Below are 19,555 nucleotides of genomic sequence, written 5' to 3'. Positions count from 1 at the left end.
ACTTGAAACCCATAGATAACATGTGGGGTGAACTGAAGAGGACAGTCCACCAGCGTGGACCTCGAAATTTAAAGGATCTGGAGAGATTTTGTATGGAGGAATGGTCTCAGATCCCCTGCCATGTATTCTCCATCCTCATCAGGCATTATAGGAGAAGAGTCAGAGCTGTTATCTTGGCAAATGGAGGTAGCAAAAAGTATTGACTAAAAGGATGCCAATAATTGTTTTTTTTTTTTGATAAACCTGGGTTTTGTTTGCAATTGTTTGATATCCATAAGAGCAGAGTATTTTTGTGAATTTTTTGTACAAAAGATCAAAAGGTTAAACAATAAAGAATTTTTCACAGCCTTCTTGTCTCATATTTACGAAAGGTGCCAATATTAGTGGAGTGCACTGTACACATATATACACATACACGTCAATCAGCCACAACCTTAAAACCACTGGACGGTGAAGTGAATTAGAAGCAGGAAAAATGGACAAGTATAAGGATCTGAGCAACTTTGATGAGTGCTAGCTTGTGATGGCTGAACGACTGGGCCGGGGCATATCTAAAACCGGCAGGTCTTGTGGGGTGTTCCCGGTATGCAGTGGTTAGCACCTACTGAAAGTAGTCCAAGGACAACCAGTGAACAGTGTGAAACCTTGTGTAAAATAAAAAAAACAAAACAAAAAAAACCCCACAACAACTTTGGTACATTTCCCATTGTGATCGGTGATCAATTTTACTTTGTTTCTTTAATCTACATCAACTTACTCAAATGTAACACTCAACATTCTTAGGTATATATTTTTTGATTTATATTTGTTTAAACAAAACTTCAAAAGAAAAGCATCTTATTTCTTTCTATTTTTTAACAAAAAACAACAAAATAAGTAAAACTGGAACAATAAAAACAACAAAAATGAACAATTTTATGATTTTTTTTTTTTTTCAGTTTTCAAGTGAGAGAAAGTAATCATCACACAGTGCTTCGACAGCTGACAGTCTTCGAGAACAGACCAGTAGCTTTGAGAGGAGAGTTTGGACTTTGACATCCTGTCAGAGGCACAGTTCAATAATTATATAAGCATATAAAAGTTCACTATAAAAGTAATTTCCAGGAAACATTCACCTACCAGCTGTAATCCAGACAACCTTGGGACATGTTGCTCATTGTCTCCAGTGCAGTCAGGCACATGAAGCTGAAAACAAAAAAAAAACTTTTGTTTAACCTCTGAAAACCTTTTTTTTTATTAATTAAAACATTGAATGTTTTCATTTATTTTAAACACCAATAGCTAAACCATGTACTCCAACAAGGAAAATGAGAATCAGTATGTGCAGGTTCTCACTCAAGCATCCTACCCAGAGCATGACGCCCCCGACAGCATACATGTCAGTGGCTGGAGAGGGTGGCTGACTCTGTCTTAGCTCTGGAGCCACCAGACTGATAGAGCCAGCCACCATGCCACAGTCTACAGCCCTCTGCTCCTGAATAAAAAAAAAAAACAATAAATAAAAATAAAAATAAAAATAAAAATAAATAAATAAATAGAGGGGGAAATGTTGAGGGGTGAAATTAATCTGCAATTGAATTATGTTGGCAAAAAACTTATGATACTTTAGGTAATTTTCCCTCCAAACATTTTTATCATACTTATTTATGAAGCTCCTACAAGCTAGCTGTATTTTTATATTTGCCACCATCACAAAATACCCACCTGTTTCCTATACAACTCTCTCTCTACCTATCCATCCATCCATACATCCATGTGTGTGTGTGTATGTATGTGTATGTGTATATTATATTATATATATATATATATATATATATATATATATATATATATATATATATATAAAATACAGTATAATTTGTACCTTAATGTGTGATTTCAATGTTATAAATGAATGAATGAATGCCTTTTATTGTCACTATACACATGTACAATGAAATTAAGAGCCACTCCTTTTTTTGTTCTGTGCCAACATGTACATTAAATAAACAAGAAGAATAAAATAAAATACATTTACTAATAGGATACAACACATTACAGCCTCAGTTGTTTATTCGAATTATACCAGGGTTTATAGGAGGGAATAAGATAAGTGTGGAGTTTTGCAAGATCACACTGGTTTATAAGAACATATAAACATGTAAGGTATGTGTCTGTGCCTTCTGAAATGCACTGTGGGGAAATACCATTAGGCATAGGACACACTGCAGCTTTCTGCCATACTATTGGGTTATGGACTGTTATGAGACATTAAAGCAAGATAACTTGCCAACCTTATCTAGTGAGCTACAGTGATCTGTTAAGACAAGTGTCAGATAGCCATCAAGTCCTTTTTGATGGTCAATAGCCATAATTAGCCAGCAAGCATAGCTAGCCTACTGCTTACAGTAACATGGAAATGTAACTAGTGATAAATAACATCATCTTTATGTCAAGATATCCATTATGGTCACATTTTAACTGTGATTGGTTACATATACATGTTATATGTAATCTAGTAATACTGACATCATTGCATGGCAGGAGTTATTTGCAACCAGAAATGGAAGTACCTACGAAAAAGGAGAAGGGAAAGAAAAGTAAAGCTGAAAGATACATGAAAAGATAGCAAAGATATATAGCAATCCTTGCATTTTTAGATCCACATATACAAGACATAACTACATTATCCAGTTTTATGAAAAGTAGAGTTGGTCAGAAACTGTGATGTTGCTTTTGGGATCAATGACTTAATTGATATCAATTGAGAGAACAAAAGTAATAATTTGCGATTTTATATTTTATATATATATATATATATATATATATACACATATATATACACACACATATATATATATATATATATATATATATATATATATATATATATACACATATATATACACACACACATACATAAATAAATACACACACACACACACACATACATACATACATACATACATAACATAGCAGGGACATTTTTTATAGCTTACCAACATGAGGTCACAGTTATGTTCACAAGATTACTTTACTACTGGCCATTGTCAAGGAAAACAGTGACTAATAATTAAAATGTTTAACGAACTAACTAATTTGCACTTACACCACAACTTACAATTTCAGAATTTTAAAATAGACTTCTATTTCAATTCAATTCAATTCAATTCAATTTTATTTGTATAGCGCTTTTTACAATAGACATTGTCTCAAAGCAGCTTTACAGAAATATCAACATGGTATACAGATATTAAAGGTGCGAATTTATCCCAACTGAGCAAGCCACTGAGTGGCGACGGTGGCAAGGAAAAACTCCCTAAGATGTTTTAAGAGGAAGAAACCTTGAGAGGAACCCGACTCAGAAGGGAACCCATCCTCATCTGGGTAACAACAGATAGTGTGAAAAAGTTCATTATGGATTTATATGAAGTCTGTATGACTTCTAATATTCACATCTATTTATTTAATATTTTTATACCTCTGAAGAGGATTAGTCAGTTCCTTTATGAGCCTTTGCTTACACAACATGGAAAACAAGATTTGTTTCAAGCAAATGGCCATTCAGTACTTCTTGTTAATTAAAGTGGTGGCAAATTAAGTGGGAAAATGAAGAGTGCATTATATCTATTTTCAGTCAAACTGTCATGCATTACTTATTTATGCGGGAATGACAGATACACTCACTGGTGTCTTTGTGAAATCAAAATCCCCAACGATGCCTTGTTCTCGGTTGACAGCAAACAGGTTGTTGGCATTCAGAGAGGCATGTGTAATGCAGGATTCATGCAGACTCTGTAGGCCAAGAAGTACTCCTCTCATCACCCTCCCAATCTCCTACAAACCAAATTGGAGTGAACCACATTGCAATGAGTAAACAGTATATTACTATAGAATATATCAAATAGTGCATATTGCTACATTTGAACAAGCAGTCATTTGAAAGAAAAATCATTTTCCATAACACCATCTTGGCTTATTACTTAATGAGATCAATTAGGTTTAAGATGATTGTTAAATGCTTCTAGACCACAGTTATCTTTCATTACGTACTGTTGTGAGAATATACACAATATGGCCAATAGTTTGTGTACACCAGATCATCACACCTATATGTGTGGCTGAGCCTTCCTCAAACTGCTGTGACAAAGTTGGAAGTATACAATTGCATAGGATGCCTCTGTATGCTGTAGCATTAAGATTTCTCTTCACTGGAACTAAGGAGCCCAAACCTGTTTCAGCATGACAATACCCCTGTGCACAAAGTGAGGTCCACGAAGACACTGCTTGCCATGGTTGGAGTCGAAGAACTCTGCACAGAGCCCTGACCTCAACCCCAGTGAACACCTTTGGGATGAACTGGAACGCTGACTACGTGCCAGGTGTCTATATACGTTTTGCCATATGGTGCATAAATAGAGCACTTACAGAGGGTGTCAGTGGGCTGAGTTTCTGCAAAGCCTTAAGACTCCCATTTGAGTAGTAAGGCACCATGATGTAGGCCAGAGGATCCGACTGAAACACAAATTCTGCACAATTAGATTAAATAAATAAAAAATAAATGAATCTACCTAAACATTATGGCTTCTTACTTTATCTTTATTCTGGGTAGTACAGTTAAATTTACTAATTTCAGTGACTTATAATTGATCCATTGAAGGTTAAGGGACCTTGAGTAAGAACAGTGGCTTGACAGAGGCAGTACCCACCTTCTGATGAAGGCCCAGAGCTTTAACTGCTGAGTCACTACCACACAGTGACACTTTACCTTTGCTACTGCTGGCTGTCTGTCACAAAACCTGTACAGTGTTCAGATCTGACCTTAAAACGTCTGGTTCTTAAGATGCCCATTTGTCACCTGGCAGGAGCAGGGGAGTTGAAGCAAGGAACACAAAGCAAAAAACAACAACAACTGAGCTGTAGGAAGAGAGCACCTTGCTGAAGAACAGGCCCAGCAGAGGCATGGCAGTGGAGGGATGCTGATTCTGAACTTTGTGATATTGGACAGCCTGCTTAATCATCCTCACTTCTGACTCTTCATCCACAGAGTAGCTCTGGCACCAAAAAAGAGAAAATAAATCAGCTGAGATTCTCAACTCCATTCCTTAAGAGTCACTGCCCTGCACAGTCTTATGTTTTTATGCCCCCACCATTACAAGAATAACAATTGAAAAGGTTGGTAAGTTAAGCCACTGGAACTAGTGAGAGACTGGGAGTTGAGAACCTGTGCTCTAAAGAAACAGACAATTCAAAGATATATTTCAACAAAGTTGTTAATGTCAAAAATTGGGCTAGCAAGAGCCAATAAGAAGCTGTGAAAATATTAAGTCTCAGCAGTAAAAAACACTGGTTTAAAAAAAAAAAAAAATCGACTCCTCTGCAATTAGTGACACCTCCCAGACAGAACAGCACAGAGCTTCCTAATGTAAAGTCTAACAAAAAACAAAACAAAACTGATCTATCCTACACGGAGCGCATTTAAAGATTTTTTTAAAAAAAGAAATTATTATTATTATTATTATTATTATTATTATTATTATTATAATTATTAAGAAGTAGACCGGTTGATCAGTTTTTCTGATTAATTGGCACCAGCAATCGGTTATCGGCAAAAATCCACACAGTTTTTCCCGGGTTGCCTATGTTGCGGGAGCGGCTGAGAAGGGTCGGCTGTCATTATGAGAGCGGCCTCTAGAGGCGAAATAAAAACTATCACTGGTGAATTTTGTTGTTATTTGAAGTGTTTTTTGATTCATTTTGGATACATATGTTTAGTTTAGTTTATTTTAATATTTATTAACAGTTAATGTATATTAATATATTGATTTATTTATTAAAAAAAAGTACAGTAATGGTAAATGGTCTGCATTATATAGCGCTTTTTTTTAACCTTAGCGGTTCCAAAGCTTTACACTGGTTCTCATTCACCCAATCACACTCACACACCAATGGTAGCCTTGGCATGCAAGGCGCTAGCCTGCCATCGGGAGCAACTTGGGGTTCATTGTCTTGCCCAAGGACACTTCGGCATGTGGAGTCATGTGGGCCGGGAATCGAACAGCCAACCCTACGATTAATGGATAACCCGCTCTACCAACTGAGCCACAGCTGCCCAACCTACATTTGCATGGTACAGTCAGTACTGTATTTTTGTAATGAAGTTCAGCAATATTTTGCTTTTTGTGATATGTTTTGATTCAGTATCAATTTTAAAAAGTATTGGTTGATTAACTGGTTATCGGCAGGTACTGCCCAATTTAGTTATCGGTATCAGTAAAATCCACTATCAGTCGACCTCTAATTGTTATTATCATCATCATCATCATCATCATCAGGTCTGTGCAGTTGGACTGACTTCTTCAATCCAGACCACAAATTTCCAAGAGAGTTCAAATCTGGAGAGTGAAATGAACAATTTAGTGTTCTGCAACCATGTTGTGTGTTGATAAGTATTTAGAGTCATTAGTTTTTGAAGGAGCTGTCTACAACCACGTCTTAATCTCCTGGCAGGTTTTGGGTTAAAATATTCTAGTACTTAGCAGAATTCATGATGACATCAATCTCCAGCCTTAAAGCATTGATCAATCACCATTTATTACAGTGGAGTATCGGGTGCTTTTTCTTGTATGATTTACCCTGTTACTGTCCAACATGCCACTGGTGTGTGCTGCAAACAGGTCTGACTTTGCTCTCAGCTGACAACACACAATGCCACCTGTATTTCCAATGGCGCTTGTGGAAACTTAAACGCTTTTCAAGTTTTGCTTATGCTGACTAAGTTTTAATATTTTTTATACTGTTATTAGCATTATTTTGATCAATGTACTGTGTTTATACTCATTATTGTATTTCAGATTGGGATAGTGTGTTCTGTAAATTGGTACGGGTGCAGTTTTTCCTCACACTCTCAGAACAAATGTTTGACTGGAAGGCTTAGTTGCTTATCACACTGACCTTACCTAACATTCCACACTGGAAGGAATATATTATATATTGTATATATAAAATGCAGAAATAAAATACTGGAGTAAATTGCTGTATAACAAATCAATGTGTTTATCAGAGCTGTTCAATGAAAACAGCAGTATGCAAATATGTAAGTAATACACACTTTTAATTATACACTTTGTATTTTCTTGTAGGTATCTTGTAAGAGTGGTTCCCGGGCTTGTGAATAATGAATGTTTAGAAAAAAATTTGGTCGCGCAATTGTGATTCATTGTGAATTAAATATTTAGTTGTTTTTTTTTTTGTTTTTTTTAAAAATCAATTTCCATTACACACCCGTGAAGTTTAATCTGAGGCAAACTGAATTTCTGAAGAGGGTATGAATAATTTGCAACCCTTCATTAATTTTTTTTGTTAAAGAAAAGGCAAAAAGTTTCTCCAATAGTTAAGCAGTACATTTTAATCATTGTGTGTATCAGAGTTCATGCTTTGCTCATTCTTTCAGAATTCTGAAGTTGACTAGAAGATCATGATAACTGGCCCCCAATTTCATTCAACTGCCAGCGATTAAAAGGCTGACCATAAACAGCATCCATGACTCAGTTACCTTGAGTACCACCTTTTGGCACTGGAACTCAGTACACACTAGCGGTCTGCGCCCACTCAGTTCTTTCATTGGCTCAGCATCAAATACATCTCGATCCAAACTCTTCATTAACAGCCCCTCAGAGAGCTGGCAATACGCAAACACAGATCTTACTAATCAGCAATCAAAAACAAACAAAAAAATAAAAGTGTAAAAAAAAAAACAAACAAACAAAAAAAAACAAAAACAAAACACATCACAGCAAAATTGGTCATTAAGTCAAGCCTGACTGTTTCAGACTGCAAATTGGGAGCCTGAAGTGTGAAGAGAAAATATAAATACTCGCAAATACTCTTACACAACACTTAATGCAGGTCTTTAAACAAGAAACACACAGTGTTATCAATAATATCAGTGAGATTTTGACATTAGTTCATGTTTTGATGACTCACCAGGTAACTGTCAATGTCTGCCTCAGGGTACAGCTGCAGAAGCTCAGGAAAGTCTCCTTTTACCAGCCCACAGAGTTTAACCTACATGATAATACAAAAGAAAAATCCTGTTAACCACAAGCAGGTTATCCAGTTACGTTAAATAAATATATAAACAAACAAATAAATAAATACAATTCAAGCTGAAGCTTACATATTGCTCTCTCTCATGCCTAATTTCCTGAAAGAGAGCATTCCTTGTCTCAGCAATCTCTTCCTTTTTCCTAAGAATCTCAGGCAGATCCAGCTCATCAGCCTGTGAAATACAAAGTCCAACTAAATCAGTCAAATTACAATTATTGATACATTCCTATTTTTCACTTGAGTCAATACTGCTGCAATAAAGTGCCACTATTTCGGCACTGCCAAGACATCGCTAAACTGAAAATAAAGTGCTGTTAAAAAGTATTTCATTTCTTCTGTTTTTGTGTATCTCATAATAAACAGTTTTAGATCTTCAAACAAAATACAGCATACAACAAAGGCAATCTGAGTAAACACAATAGTTTTTATTTTTTTTAATTGAAGCAAAAAAAAAAAAAAAAAAACACCTACACATGTGAAAAAAAAGGCTGTGCCACCTTTAGCAGCAATAACTGCAACCAAACGCTTCTGATAACTGGAGATCAGTATTTCACTGCACTGTGGTGGAATTTTGGCCCACTCTTCTTTGCAGAACTGCTTTAGTTCAGCTTCATCAAAGGTTTTCCAAGCATGAACTGTCCATTTAAGGTCCTGCCACAGCATCTAAATTGGTTCAAGTCAGAACTTTGACTAGGCCACTCAAAAACATTAATTTAGCTTTTTTTTGAGCCATTCAGAGGTAGATTTACTCCAGTGCTTTGGATCATTGTCTTGCTGCATAATTCATTTCCGCTACAGTTTCAAGTTATGGCTTAAAGATTTTCTGGTAGAGAGCAGAGTTCATGTTTCCCTCAATTAGGGAGTTGCCCAGGCCCTGAAGCAGCAAAGGATCCCCACACATCACACTTCCACCACTAGTGATGTCACGAGAACTGATACTTCAGTACCAAGTCGGTACCAACATTCTTAAAATGTGACGGTACTTGTTTTTCTGCAGTAGCGCAAGTAGTTACAGTCGGACAGTGTTTGATAAGTAAAATATCCCTCTCTCTCTCTTTTAGCCAGCATCAGCCTTTGGAGATAATGGCTCGCACTGTGATTCTCTGGAGTCCCAGAATCTCTGAAATAACTTTGTAACCTTTTCCAGACTGATGTACTTCAATAATCTTCTTCCTCATCAGTTCTTGAATTTCTTTCAATTTTGGCATTGTATGTTAATGGGTAAGACCTTTTAACCAACTTCATGCTGTTGAAAAAGTTCTATTTAAGTGTAGATTTGATTGAACAGGGTTTGCAGTAATCAGGCCTGGTTGTGTCTAGTCCAGCTGAACCCCATTATGAATGCAGTTTCATAGATTTGGGTAATTAATAAGTATGGGGGCAAATACATTTTCACATAGGCCCAGTTGGTATTGGATAACTTTTTTGCTTAAATACATAACATTATCATTTAAAAATTGTTTTTGTGTATACTCAGGTTGCCTTTGTTTTATCCTGGATTTTGTTTTAATTTCTGAAACAATTTAGTATGAAATACGCACAAAAACAGAAGAAATCAAGAGGGGGAAATACTTTCTCACAGCACTGTGTACATATAGTGATCATCATATCATGTATCATATTTAAGAAACAATGACAGAATATAATATATGCATCTTGAAAAGGTATAAAAACAAACTTAAACTAGTCGATGATGTTACCTCTTCCATGCAGCCCACCTCTACCAGTTTCCAACGCAACTGGGAACGCAGGCTCTTGATGTGTTTCTTTATTTGTAAGAGCTCATCTGCTTTAGGTGACCTTTTCTGCCACTGCACCATGTCCTCCTTAAACTGGTATAAACATTGGAAAAAAACAAACAAACCAAAAAAGTATAAGCTACACAACTTCTCTTAACTATTAACAGGAAGCAACTCTTTAACGATCATACACAATAAATAAACAGCCATCAAACTTTGAATGTTGTGTTCCCTTCTTACCTTTTTGTTATCTTCATACATCTTTCTGAGGCCACAAAGTAGATACTCCTCTTTTTTGATACGCTGCATCACTATACCGCATGCAGTAGACATTATTTTCATGTCCTCAACATTTTGCTCCTAAGAAATGCAATGAACAATTCATGTCCAGCAGACTCGAGGAAGATTGCTAATGCTTCAATAATAAACACTGATAGCAGCACTTAAAATTCAAATTATTACATATAAATGAGACAGAATTTCTGGTTTACCATTCAACAAGAAACATTCAAGAGGTGCATGTGAGGATATTGAGAGCCTTTCACACTCACAAAGAATTTAGTGTTCAGCTCCTCACACACATCAGACTCCGCCTGCTCCAGAAGCTCATCCACTCCTGCACCAACAGCTTCCAGGGTCACGGCACTCTTCTCAGTCATGCAGAAAAACTAAAGACAAATTAATTAGAGTGATCCCTTACAGGTTACACAGAAGAGAAAAACAATGCCTTTACACTTTTTATCCCTTTATATTGTCAGGTATCAGATACATACCACTGCTGTGTTAATCAGTTAATAACTAACACATTAGTTTATAGTAACAGGGTATTGTAGGATTTCATTTGGTTTTGTGCTCTTACCTTGCTGGTGTTGGCTGCCCAGTCACTGAGAGCGCACAGGGCTTTATCTGTCGCATGACGCACATTTCTGAAGTTACGATGCTTTTGACTTTTCCACTCACAGAATTGCTCTAAAGACTGATCCTGAACATCATCTACTGAGACCGAACCAAACGCAGCCATCAGTGAGGAGCTGACATCCTGGTAAAGAGTTGGGAGACAAGTGACACACACACACACAAATTTGACCTAAGATATCTATTTAGTCATTTAAATTAGATTTTAAAAAAAACAAAAAAAACAGAAAGAAAGAAAAGGTTTGGCTTACTTATTAACTAATGTTATATCAACTTATTTATATCCACACACCTTTAGGGTGTTCAAACGATCAATAATTGGCAGACTGCCCACCACCAGAAGGAAGTCATCTATGGCAGCTAGGAGAACACTGCGAGCCTGATTCCTGCTGTTCACCAGGTCCTCCAACTCTGCCTTCTGACAAAACATGCAACATACATGTGTTAACATGCACAAATGTACTGTACAATCCAGAATTATTCACACACTTCATGAAACTGAGCAAACATTAATATATAACATGAATAACACGTTCAATATATGTATATTGAGTTCAATTTTTGCTCCTTCCCCTCCCCAAAAACTATAATTTCAAGAGCAAACAAACAAACATTGGCCATTGGGTTCAATTCCTGGCACGTTTCCAGCTCATTCAGACATGTGAAGCACACTAATTGTGCTTAATGGTATTTTAACTGCTTATGTATGTTTTATATCCATTAACCGATTTGTACATGCCAACAACCTTCTGTCGTTTGTGTTCAGTTTTTTCCATGGTAATGAATGACAAAGGGATTTTACGTGTGCACAAACTCATTCATACCACAGCGAAAGACAGCCTGGTAAAAGGTAGAACAGTTCCTGGGGAATGGTAGCAAAGGAAACATAATATAAGGGTGTCAATAATTTTGGAAAATACTATTATTCAAAAATGTAGTTAAAGTAGCTTGTAAGAATTATATACTTAATACTGTTTGAGGAGAATTTTGAATTATGATGTGTAATATTTGTTTTCTTCAATCATTCGTATGACAATATACAGTACACCAACTATAACACTATTCCTGATTTTCATAAAGAACATAAAAAGACCAGAGAGAACATACAAAATTAAAGGCCTATTAAATTTTTATTTATTACATAATCTATACAACAAAAGTATATTGCCCTTTTCCCTAATATTCACAAATGTTGGTTCATTTACACATTTCAACAATTCAAATAGAACTGAGGTATACAGTGAACTCAGTTGGCTGACTCCTTGTATAAAAATCCAGTCCAGGGTGATGTCTTTTGTGACACAATTGAAATCATTAAAAGGTACACTATGTAACCTAAATAAAACTGCATGCATTTTGTGGAAGAACACTGTGCTTGGTTGTGCTTTGGCTCTGCGAGTCTGTGTGGATGAATATGGTTCGACGCACCGGCGAATACATGGAAATCCAAAAAAGATGTCATCTGAGCATGCAAGTGCCATATTTTTTGCTTTTGTTTTGGCCAGGGGAGTAACCTGGCCTGGGCATCGGGGGCTGCAGACCTGAAGATTTTTTTTATTTAGCCCCGAATAATTCTCCACTTGGAGCGGTTTGTCATAAAATCCAGCACTGTGCAATAACAACCCTTATAGTAATCACCATTCACAATGAACTCTGTTAGAGAGCTACATGGCTATCTACCATTTCAATAAAACATCTTACTGTACATGCTGAGTAAGAAAAAAAAGCCATCTTCGGGTCACTTTTAAAACCTTTAAATCTCCAAGTTGTCACCATCTTTGAAAAGCCAGGCCAATGATAAGTCTGGTCTTATTACGAACTCCGTCGTTTTCCCTTTTTGCCTGTAGACTCCACTCCATCCGGCATTTCTTGGCTTTTAAAACCGGCAAACCTCCTGGGAATCACCATTTTGCACGGTCCATGGTCTCGTGCTCTCGTGCTCGCTGTGACAACTAACCTACACTACTCCCAGACCTTACATGCGACCGGAGCTGGAGCTGCTTTTCTCCGTTTATGGCTATGACGAGACACACATGGGCGAATGACGCATGTATGCAATTTCCCACGAAATCGGTCCCGGCCGGTCTAAAATATAAATAAATACTTATAATAGGCTTATCTTAGTGAATCAGAGTAAGACAAAAACACGGTTCGGAAAATGGATTTAAGATGTACTTATTATTTAAATTTTGTTTATTTTCAACCAAAAAAGATAACTTACTTAGTGCACCTTTAAATAAATATTTTTAGATGAAAATGAGGGGTCATCACAGTCACCTCTAAATTCTGGCCAGTGTACATTCAGCAAGTGCAAATAAATAACAAATGAAAAAGAGCGCCAGTATGCAATCTAACCGTAATACATGATATAATGAAAATGCTCACACTTTGACACTCTTTAAGCTGCTTTAAGGCCTGTCTGTAGTCTTCCCATGCCATCTCAAGTGTTTCTGATGGAAGTGGCATGACAATTCTGTTGTTGACCACCACTGGTATGGATTCAGAAAGACACTGCTCTGCAGTAGGGCACTCATTACTTTCCCTGAAAATGACAAAGGGGGTTTGAACACATAACTGCAGGCAACTAGTAAGCATTGATTTATACTTCTGCGAGCATGTCAGGGCAACATGGTGATATGTTCATATACTTAAGGTGACGGAGTCCAATAGGGGGCAGTGTCACTTGTGTGAAAATGTACGGCAAAAGAGACTCAGTAGCCACCTTATTGTTTAAATTCTGTATCGTTTACATTTGAGAACTATTGGAACAATATTCCTCTGAATACCCTCCCCGCCAACCGATCAGCATTCGTCTGATGGAGCAACACAGCTCAACATAACACAGTTAGCTTGTGGAGGACCAAGAGCATACAAAGTATCCCTGTGTGCATCTCATACCCAAAAACCCCCTCCTCCATGCATAGCGACACAAACAAATGTTAACTTTAGTGCCTTGAAGGTAAACCAGGTATGTTAAAGCAAACGCTCATGCATGCACTGCAGAAGCCCCATTTTTAGATCAATGTTCTTACAAAATCATTAACAAACTGTCCACTATTGCAGCAAATATGGAAAGGTTTACCTGTTGCTTCTCACCGCTTCCACTTTCTCAGCCAGGCGAGAGAACCTCTCATATACTGTTGATACCATGTTGACTTCCACATTCTCGTCTTTTCTTGGACACACCTCACTCACTTTCTGTCAAACAAATAAAATAAGTTAGCATACAATGAAGAGAAATCATAAGTCAAAGCATTTTTAGATATGACAAGAACTTGAAGTTCTTATTCAAGTACTTGGTAAAATAGTCCCTTATAATACTGTATGATGTCCTGAGTGCAATTAAGAACATTTCAAGATATCGAAGGCCTGGGATTAAATATAATAATAATATATTATATATATATATATATATATATATATATATAAAAAGCTCTGACTTCTCAAATGGGCTCTCTCTAACCTGCAGCTCCAATCTAGCTTCCTTCAGCTGCTGTTGGAGATGATCTGCATGATTCTGGAGATCACTCTTCTCCTTCTCAATTTTCTTGATCTCCTTTATTTTCTCTTCCACCTCTTCTCTTGAGCACTACAAAACAAAAAGTGCACAGTAGAACTATTTAACCTAGCCATAGCGCATATTATCAATCAAAAAAGACGAGAGAAGCGAAAAACCTTTATTTGTTGCTTATACCATGGTCAGTACGAATACAGTGAGTTCTCGATTCTGATTGGCTGACAGACGTTCTGAGGTGTGCAATTGTTTTTCAGTAAATGCACAGCATTTATGAAGGCACTGCCTATAAACAACTGTAACCACAGTAACATACAGTTACACTCATAGCTTCATTATTAGCAAAGACGTGGCACAGACACAGGTAGTTCAGACACACTCTCTCTAATAACTATTTACTATAATTAATTTAAATAAATGTAATCTTATTGCACTACTTTATCTCTGTGTATGATTCTAGATCTAATGATCTAGATATATAAAATAACTAACGCAAATAATTTTTCACTTTCCAGTCCAATAATGAACCCACAACCTTCTGTTCAGTAACCCAGAGCCCCGAGTGGAGGTAATAAAAATGCTGACAGAAGCATTACATAACAAATATGTGCATGAAATGTGCAGGATCCAGGAGGTGTGTGCTACATATAGATTTTTGAGTGGCGAGTGATGATAAATAACGAGGGGAAACTTAGTAAAAGTAGAAAAAGAGTGAGCGAGCACCTGCAGCTCTGATTTGGCTTCAGTCAGCATTTTCTCAGTGACCTGACCACACAGCTGCTGGATGATCTCTGTATTCTCTTTTACCAGCTCGCTCTCTGCTTCTAGCACATTGGCAGCCATTACAGATTTGCTGGTGCTTGGCTCTCTAAAGCAATACAGAAAAAGCATTAAAACAGATCAGCTTTACTCTTGCGCTGTGACCTGAATCCAAACACGTGGTGCTGAATAAACAGTATAAAATCAGACGACTAGGGCTGTACAATTACTCATTTAATCACGGTGAAACAGCTTACTTTAAGGCTTGAGGCATTTGGTTGGAGAAAACAGGGCGTAACTTGGGCATATATCCTAAAGTGCCCGTACTATCATGGTCTCCCTGAGATCTCCTGGAAGGCCACACTCCAGTCTGCTTCTGGAGAGCCTTTGTGGGAGATGGACTCTCTCTGTTGCCTGGAAAATTCACTGTGGCGAATTTGAACTTTAACACCTCTTCACCAATGTCCAGATTGCCCTGAAATGCCTTAACCAGGATGGTTCCATCAAAGCATTCTGCCTTAATATTAATGCGCAACTTCTTTCCATAGATCAGATTCTGAAGAAAGGACTTTCCCTGGTTTAAAAAAAAGAAAAAGAAAGAATACATAACACTGATGTATCTACACATTTACCTTCTGTTGGATTTGAACAGTGATATTTGTTATTTCAGGCAAATATAAGGGTGGGGGAAAAAAAAAACTAAAATCATAATTTATAATAATTAAGCATATTAAAAAAACAACTTAAAAGTACAAATGTAAACGTATTACATTACAAAATTATAAACATAACGTATTGATTGTTATTTTGTCTGTTTACTTTTGGTCTCCTCTAATGGTGATGATTATGTATAAAAGGCATGTGACTTCTTTATAATCCCACTATAAAAACCACATCATTACAGCTGGCCTAATAATAACTGAAATAATCCACATAGTTTCAGAATCCAAAACAAGAACACCACCTTTGAATCTAACTAAATGACTTGTTCACTTTTTGCAGCTGATCAGTCATTCCCATTTTTTCCCCCATGGCTGTCTTCATGACTACAGAGTTACCTGGGAGTAATGTGGTGAATCCTGCTCACTTGCCAAGTGAAAGCCCCAGAACTTGTATCTTTTGGCAAGTGCAGCTGACTGCAAGTCCTCTGGGAGTTCAACCAGATCCAACCTCCCTACCACCTCCTCGTTCCCATAATCAATATATGCAACATGAAACTAAACATGATGAGGAAAATGAGAAAAAGTTATTCAGACAAGGGTGACCAAAAAATTTTGGTTAAATGGGACAGACATGCTATCATTTCAACAATCAATGTAAACAAACCAAAAAGGACTCTCAGACTTGGAGAGATTGTGCTTACCGTGTCATCGATCTGTTTCTGCACTTTGCATCTGTACCAGCATCTGTCTCCTGAGTAGCAGGCACCATAAACCTGCAACAGAGAAGTAAAGGGAGAAAAGTAATAACGCATGCAGTGGAAGCCTCTCTCTTATTAAATCAGTTAGCTCTCATTGAACTCAGGGGTTCACAACCTTTTTGCAGCCAGGTACTAAAACTGTAAAATAAATTGCATGGGCTTATAGACTAATGCGATAAGCTTGTGCAATATCGATATTTTTTCCCCCTGCTAACAATCAATTTTCCATTATTTAAAAAAAACACCCATGATAAACAATTTAATAATTAAATGTTATAATCTTTTAACATAATTTATTTTTAGCCTATGATTCATACCATGATTAGCGAAAAGGAAGCTTAGAAAACTGTTAACAAAGAATGCTATGCATTTCAAGACCATGTTACATTTGTTACAGTGTTTTTCTTCATTGTCATTGTATTATATTTGTTAATTTCTTGAAAATTTACATTCAATAATTTTGGCACAAATTTAATTCCATACAAATGTTGTAAATGTCAAAGGAAAATAATTACAGGTACTTTGACAACACACACAGCCACCATTTTGCGAAGCACTGCTTTCTCTCACCTTGTGGGGACTTGGCTGCCCCTTCACACTCTGTGCAGTTGGGCATGTTTCTGAGAGGGCCATATCCAGCTTCTCAAAGACCTTGTCCTCAGTCACATTCTTAATAAAAGTATGGATTTGGGATTTTAAAGTATGTAAGATGCAAATTATACAGTAACAATCCGGGTGTATGCAGAACACAGTACATTAAACACTATAAAAGAACATAGTAATGTAGCCAGATAACTATTTATTGATCTGATTTCAATACTAACAAGTAACTATCTAACCAGGAGGACAGCTTTAATTACCTGAGCCCAAAAAGTGATGGCATCCAAGACATGAGTGACGACGACGAGCTCCACTAAATCATTATAACAAGGGAATAAAAGCGGTGTTGTAGATAAAAACACTATATAAACATGTTGCAGCGTGGAGACCAAACTTACTTACTCTTCTCAAACTCGGGCTCTCGGGATTGTTCCAAAAGGTCTCGTGCCTAAAACCAACATGACGACCAGATGTGACTCCTAGCCAGATAATCACAAAGATAACTACATGTAGGCTACAACAAAACTTATAAACAAAATAAACTCTTACCTCACCGGGCGAACTTAACATGCAATGTAGTAAAGCAGTGGAAGACATTAGTGACGTCTCCTATTTGTCAGTTAACTGGCTAGACAACTGTATGTAGTTTCTTACTAAGAAAATTCTGAGCGGGATCAATTTACTGAGTAGTTTTTAATCTGGACAGATTTTAATACGTTAATATGTTTAACGTTGTTATTATTCTCTGCACTCTGAAACGTGAGGTTCTTTGCAGTAATTGGACACGCCTTCAGAAATCACACAGCAGCGTCCAAACCAGTGAACTGCGGCCTATGAAGCGCACTTCGAAAGGCACTTCCGGTTACTACTGAAGGGAACAACTGAAGGGAACAACTGAAGTCGACAGACTGGGATTTGGACAGTTTGAATAACTCTACACTCTAGAAAATGTAGGTTATGTTTGTTTGTTTGTTTGTTTGTTTTTTGCCCAAACGCTGTGTTGAGCGTTCAGAGTGATTTGTTGTGTTTATTTCCGTCTCGGTATTTCGACATTACACAGCATCTGGCTGTGCGGTGAGACAGCTGCTGGATTATTATTATTATCGTTGTTTTACTCAGCACTTCCTTTACTCCATTAAATTGCTAGAAATGGAGCACAGAAATGTTAATTTAGTGAGACGTAAAAAGGGCGAGTTGGGAGTGTTCAATTCATTTTAAATGACCATATGCTAGTCAGTGTTTCATTATCCTCATGCTCTGCACTGCTTTTCCAGTGGAGGTTAATTAACATCCGGAAGCGGTAATTGGGACTTGACATTTGTGGTCAGAGTTGAGAGGATTATTCTCGCTTCAAGTAAGACACAGGTGATTTCACACTTATTCATACTATATTAATCTCTGCTGAATCATTCTGAATTCATTGTTCTGCTGGCACATGATTGGCTGATTGGATGAGTGTATAAATGAGCAGGTGTACAGGTGTTCCTATTAAAGTGACTGGTGAGTGTATGTGTAGCGATAGCTAGCTAACGCGGAAAACCCATTGTGATAGTGGTATGATACTTGTTTTTGCTCTATAGTTTAGAAAGTCAGATAGAGGTAGATCATTCAGGTGGGGAAACAGTCAAGGCAACTCAACAGAATGAGCAGGAAAAGCAGGAAGAATGGTCAGTTGGAGAGCCTGGTTTGAACAGCGAAGAGTGAGACTGAGGAAAATACGTAATGGTGTAAGACCCTCTAGTGTCTTAGAGTTGACATCATTTATTGACCCTTATAAATAAGTTTCCAGAGCCATGTCTCCCTGCAGTTCTTGCCTGCCTTGACTTCACTTCCTACTGAAATTAAGCAGAGTTGATCCTGGCCAGTACCTGGATGGGAGACCTCCTGGGGGAAAACTAAGGTTGCTGTTGGAAGTGGTATTAGTGAGGCCAGCAGGGGGCGCTCACCCTGTGGTCTGTGTGTGTGGCCTAATGCCCCAGTATAGTGAGAGGGACACTACTGTAAAAACAGCAACGTCTTTTGGATGAGACGTTAAACTGAGGTCCTGACTCTCTGTGTTCATTATATATCCCAGGACACTTATCGTAGAAGAGTAGGGGTATAAACCTGGTGTCCTGGTGAAATTCCCCCATTGGCCCTTCTCTATCATGGCACCCTAATAATCCCCATCTCTGAATTGGTTACATCAGAGATTCTCAACCATTTGTAACTAAAGCCCCCCCCAAGCCTCCCCTATCATGTGTGCCCCCCCCCCCAATATTGGAGGATACCAGGTATGATTATCTATTCTATATAAAATCTGTCTATATATAACCTAATCTATAATCTGTTTTGATAGATAGATCTTTTTGCTTTTGTGTTTTTGTACTTTTTTTTTTTTTTTAAATTACTTTTCATAACTTTTTATAAAACTATATAACAGACAGGTATGGAACATGAATGATCAAAAATGTTTCTGAACACTATAACTACTTTGAACAAGAGAACTAGGTTGTAATAACATATACTATTTAACATGTA

General features: G+C 37.2%; 1 protein-coding gene across 1 annotated transcript; it reads right to left on the bottom strand.

Annotated features, from left to right (window-relative positions):
• Nucleotides 1-866: 866 nt before the first annotated feature.
• stk31 (serine/threonine kinase 31) lies at nucleotides 867-17,735 on the bottom strand. The gene is made up of 25 exons (XM_053640674.1): nucleotides 17,585-17,735; nucleotides 17,438-17,483; nucleotides 17,296-17,348; nucleotides 17,006-17,104; nucleotides 16,379-16,450; nucleotides 16,074-16,232; nucleotides 15,273-15,589; nucleotides 14,980-15,124; nucleotides 14,206-14,331; nucleotides 13,825-13,940; nucleotides 13,128-13,284; nucleotides 11,035-11,160; nucleotides 10,687-10,866; nucleotides 10,379-10,495; nucleotides 10,068-10,187; nucleotides 9,789-9,920; nucleotides 8,159-8,260; nucleotides 7,966-8,046; nucleotides 7,535-7,660; nucleotides 4,914-5,033; nucleotides 4,408-4,494; nucleotides 3,667-3,816; nucleotides 1,349-1,474; nucleotides 1,120-1,185; nucleotides 867-1,039 (listed from the first exon to the last, which is right to left on the bottom strand). The coding sequence occupies exons 1-25, from the start codon at nucleotides 17,630-17,632 to the stop codon at nucleotides 935-937; spliced, it is 2,976 nt and encodes a 991-aa protein (XP_053496649.1). The 5' UTR covers nucleotides 17,633-17,735; the 3' UTR covers nucleotides 867-934.
• Nucleotides 17,736-19,555: the final 1,820 nt, after the last annotated feature.

This window comes from Ictalurus furcatus, chromosome 2 (genome assembly GCF_023375685.1).
Source record: "Ictalurus furcatus strain D&B chromosome 2, Billie_1.0, whole genome shotgun sequence".
In the NCBI taxonomy this organism is placed as follows: Eukaryota; Metazoa; Chordata; class Actinopteri; order Siluriformes; family Ictaluridae; genus Ictalurus; species Ictalurus furcatus.
This window is presented reverse-complemented; position numbering and strand designations above follow the sequence as displayed.

Excerpts from the sequence above, each read along its gene's own strand:
- stk31 (XM_053640674.1), bottom strand. The coding sequence starts at position 17,632 with ATGTCTTCCACTGCTTTACTACATTGCATGTTAAGTTCGCCCGGTGAG. Across the intron at positions 10,188-10,378 it reads AGCTGAACACTAAATTCTTT|GAGCAAAATGTTGAGGACAT; the intron begins GTGAGTGTGAAA and ends TGCATTTCTTAG. Across the intron at positions 5,034-7,534 it reads GCCAAAAGGTGGTACTCAAG|AGCTACTCTGTGGATGAAGA; the intron begins GTAACTGAGTCA and ends TTTTGGTGCCAG.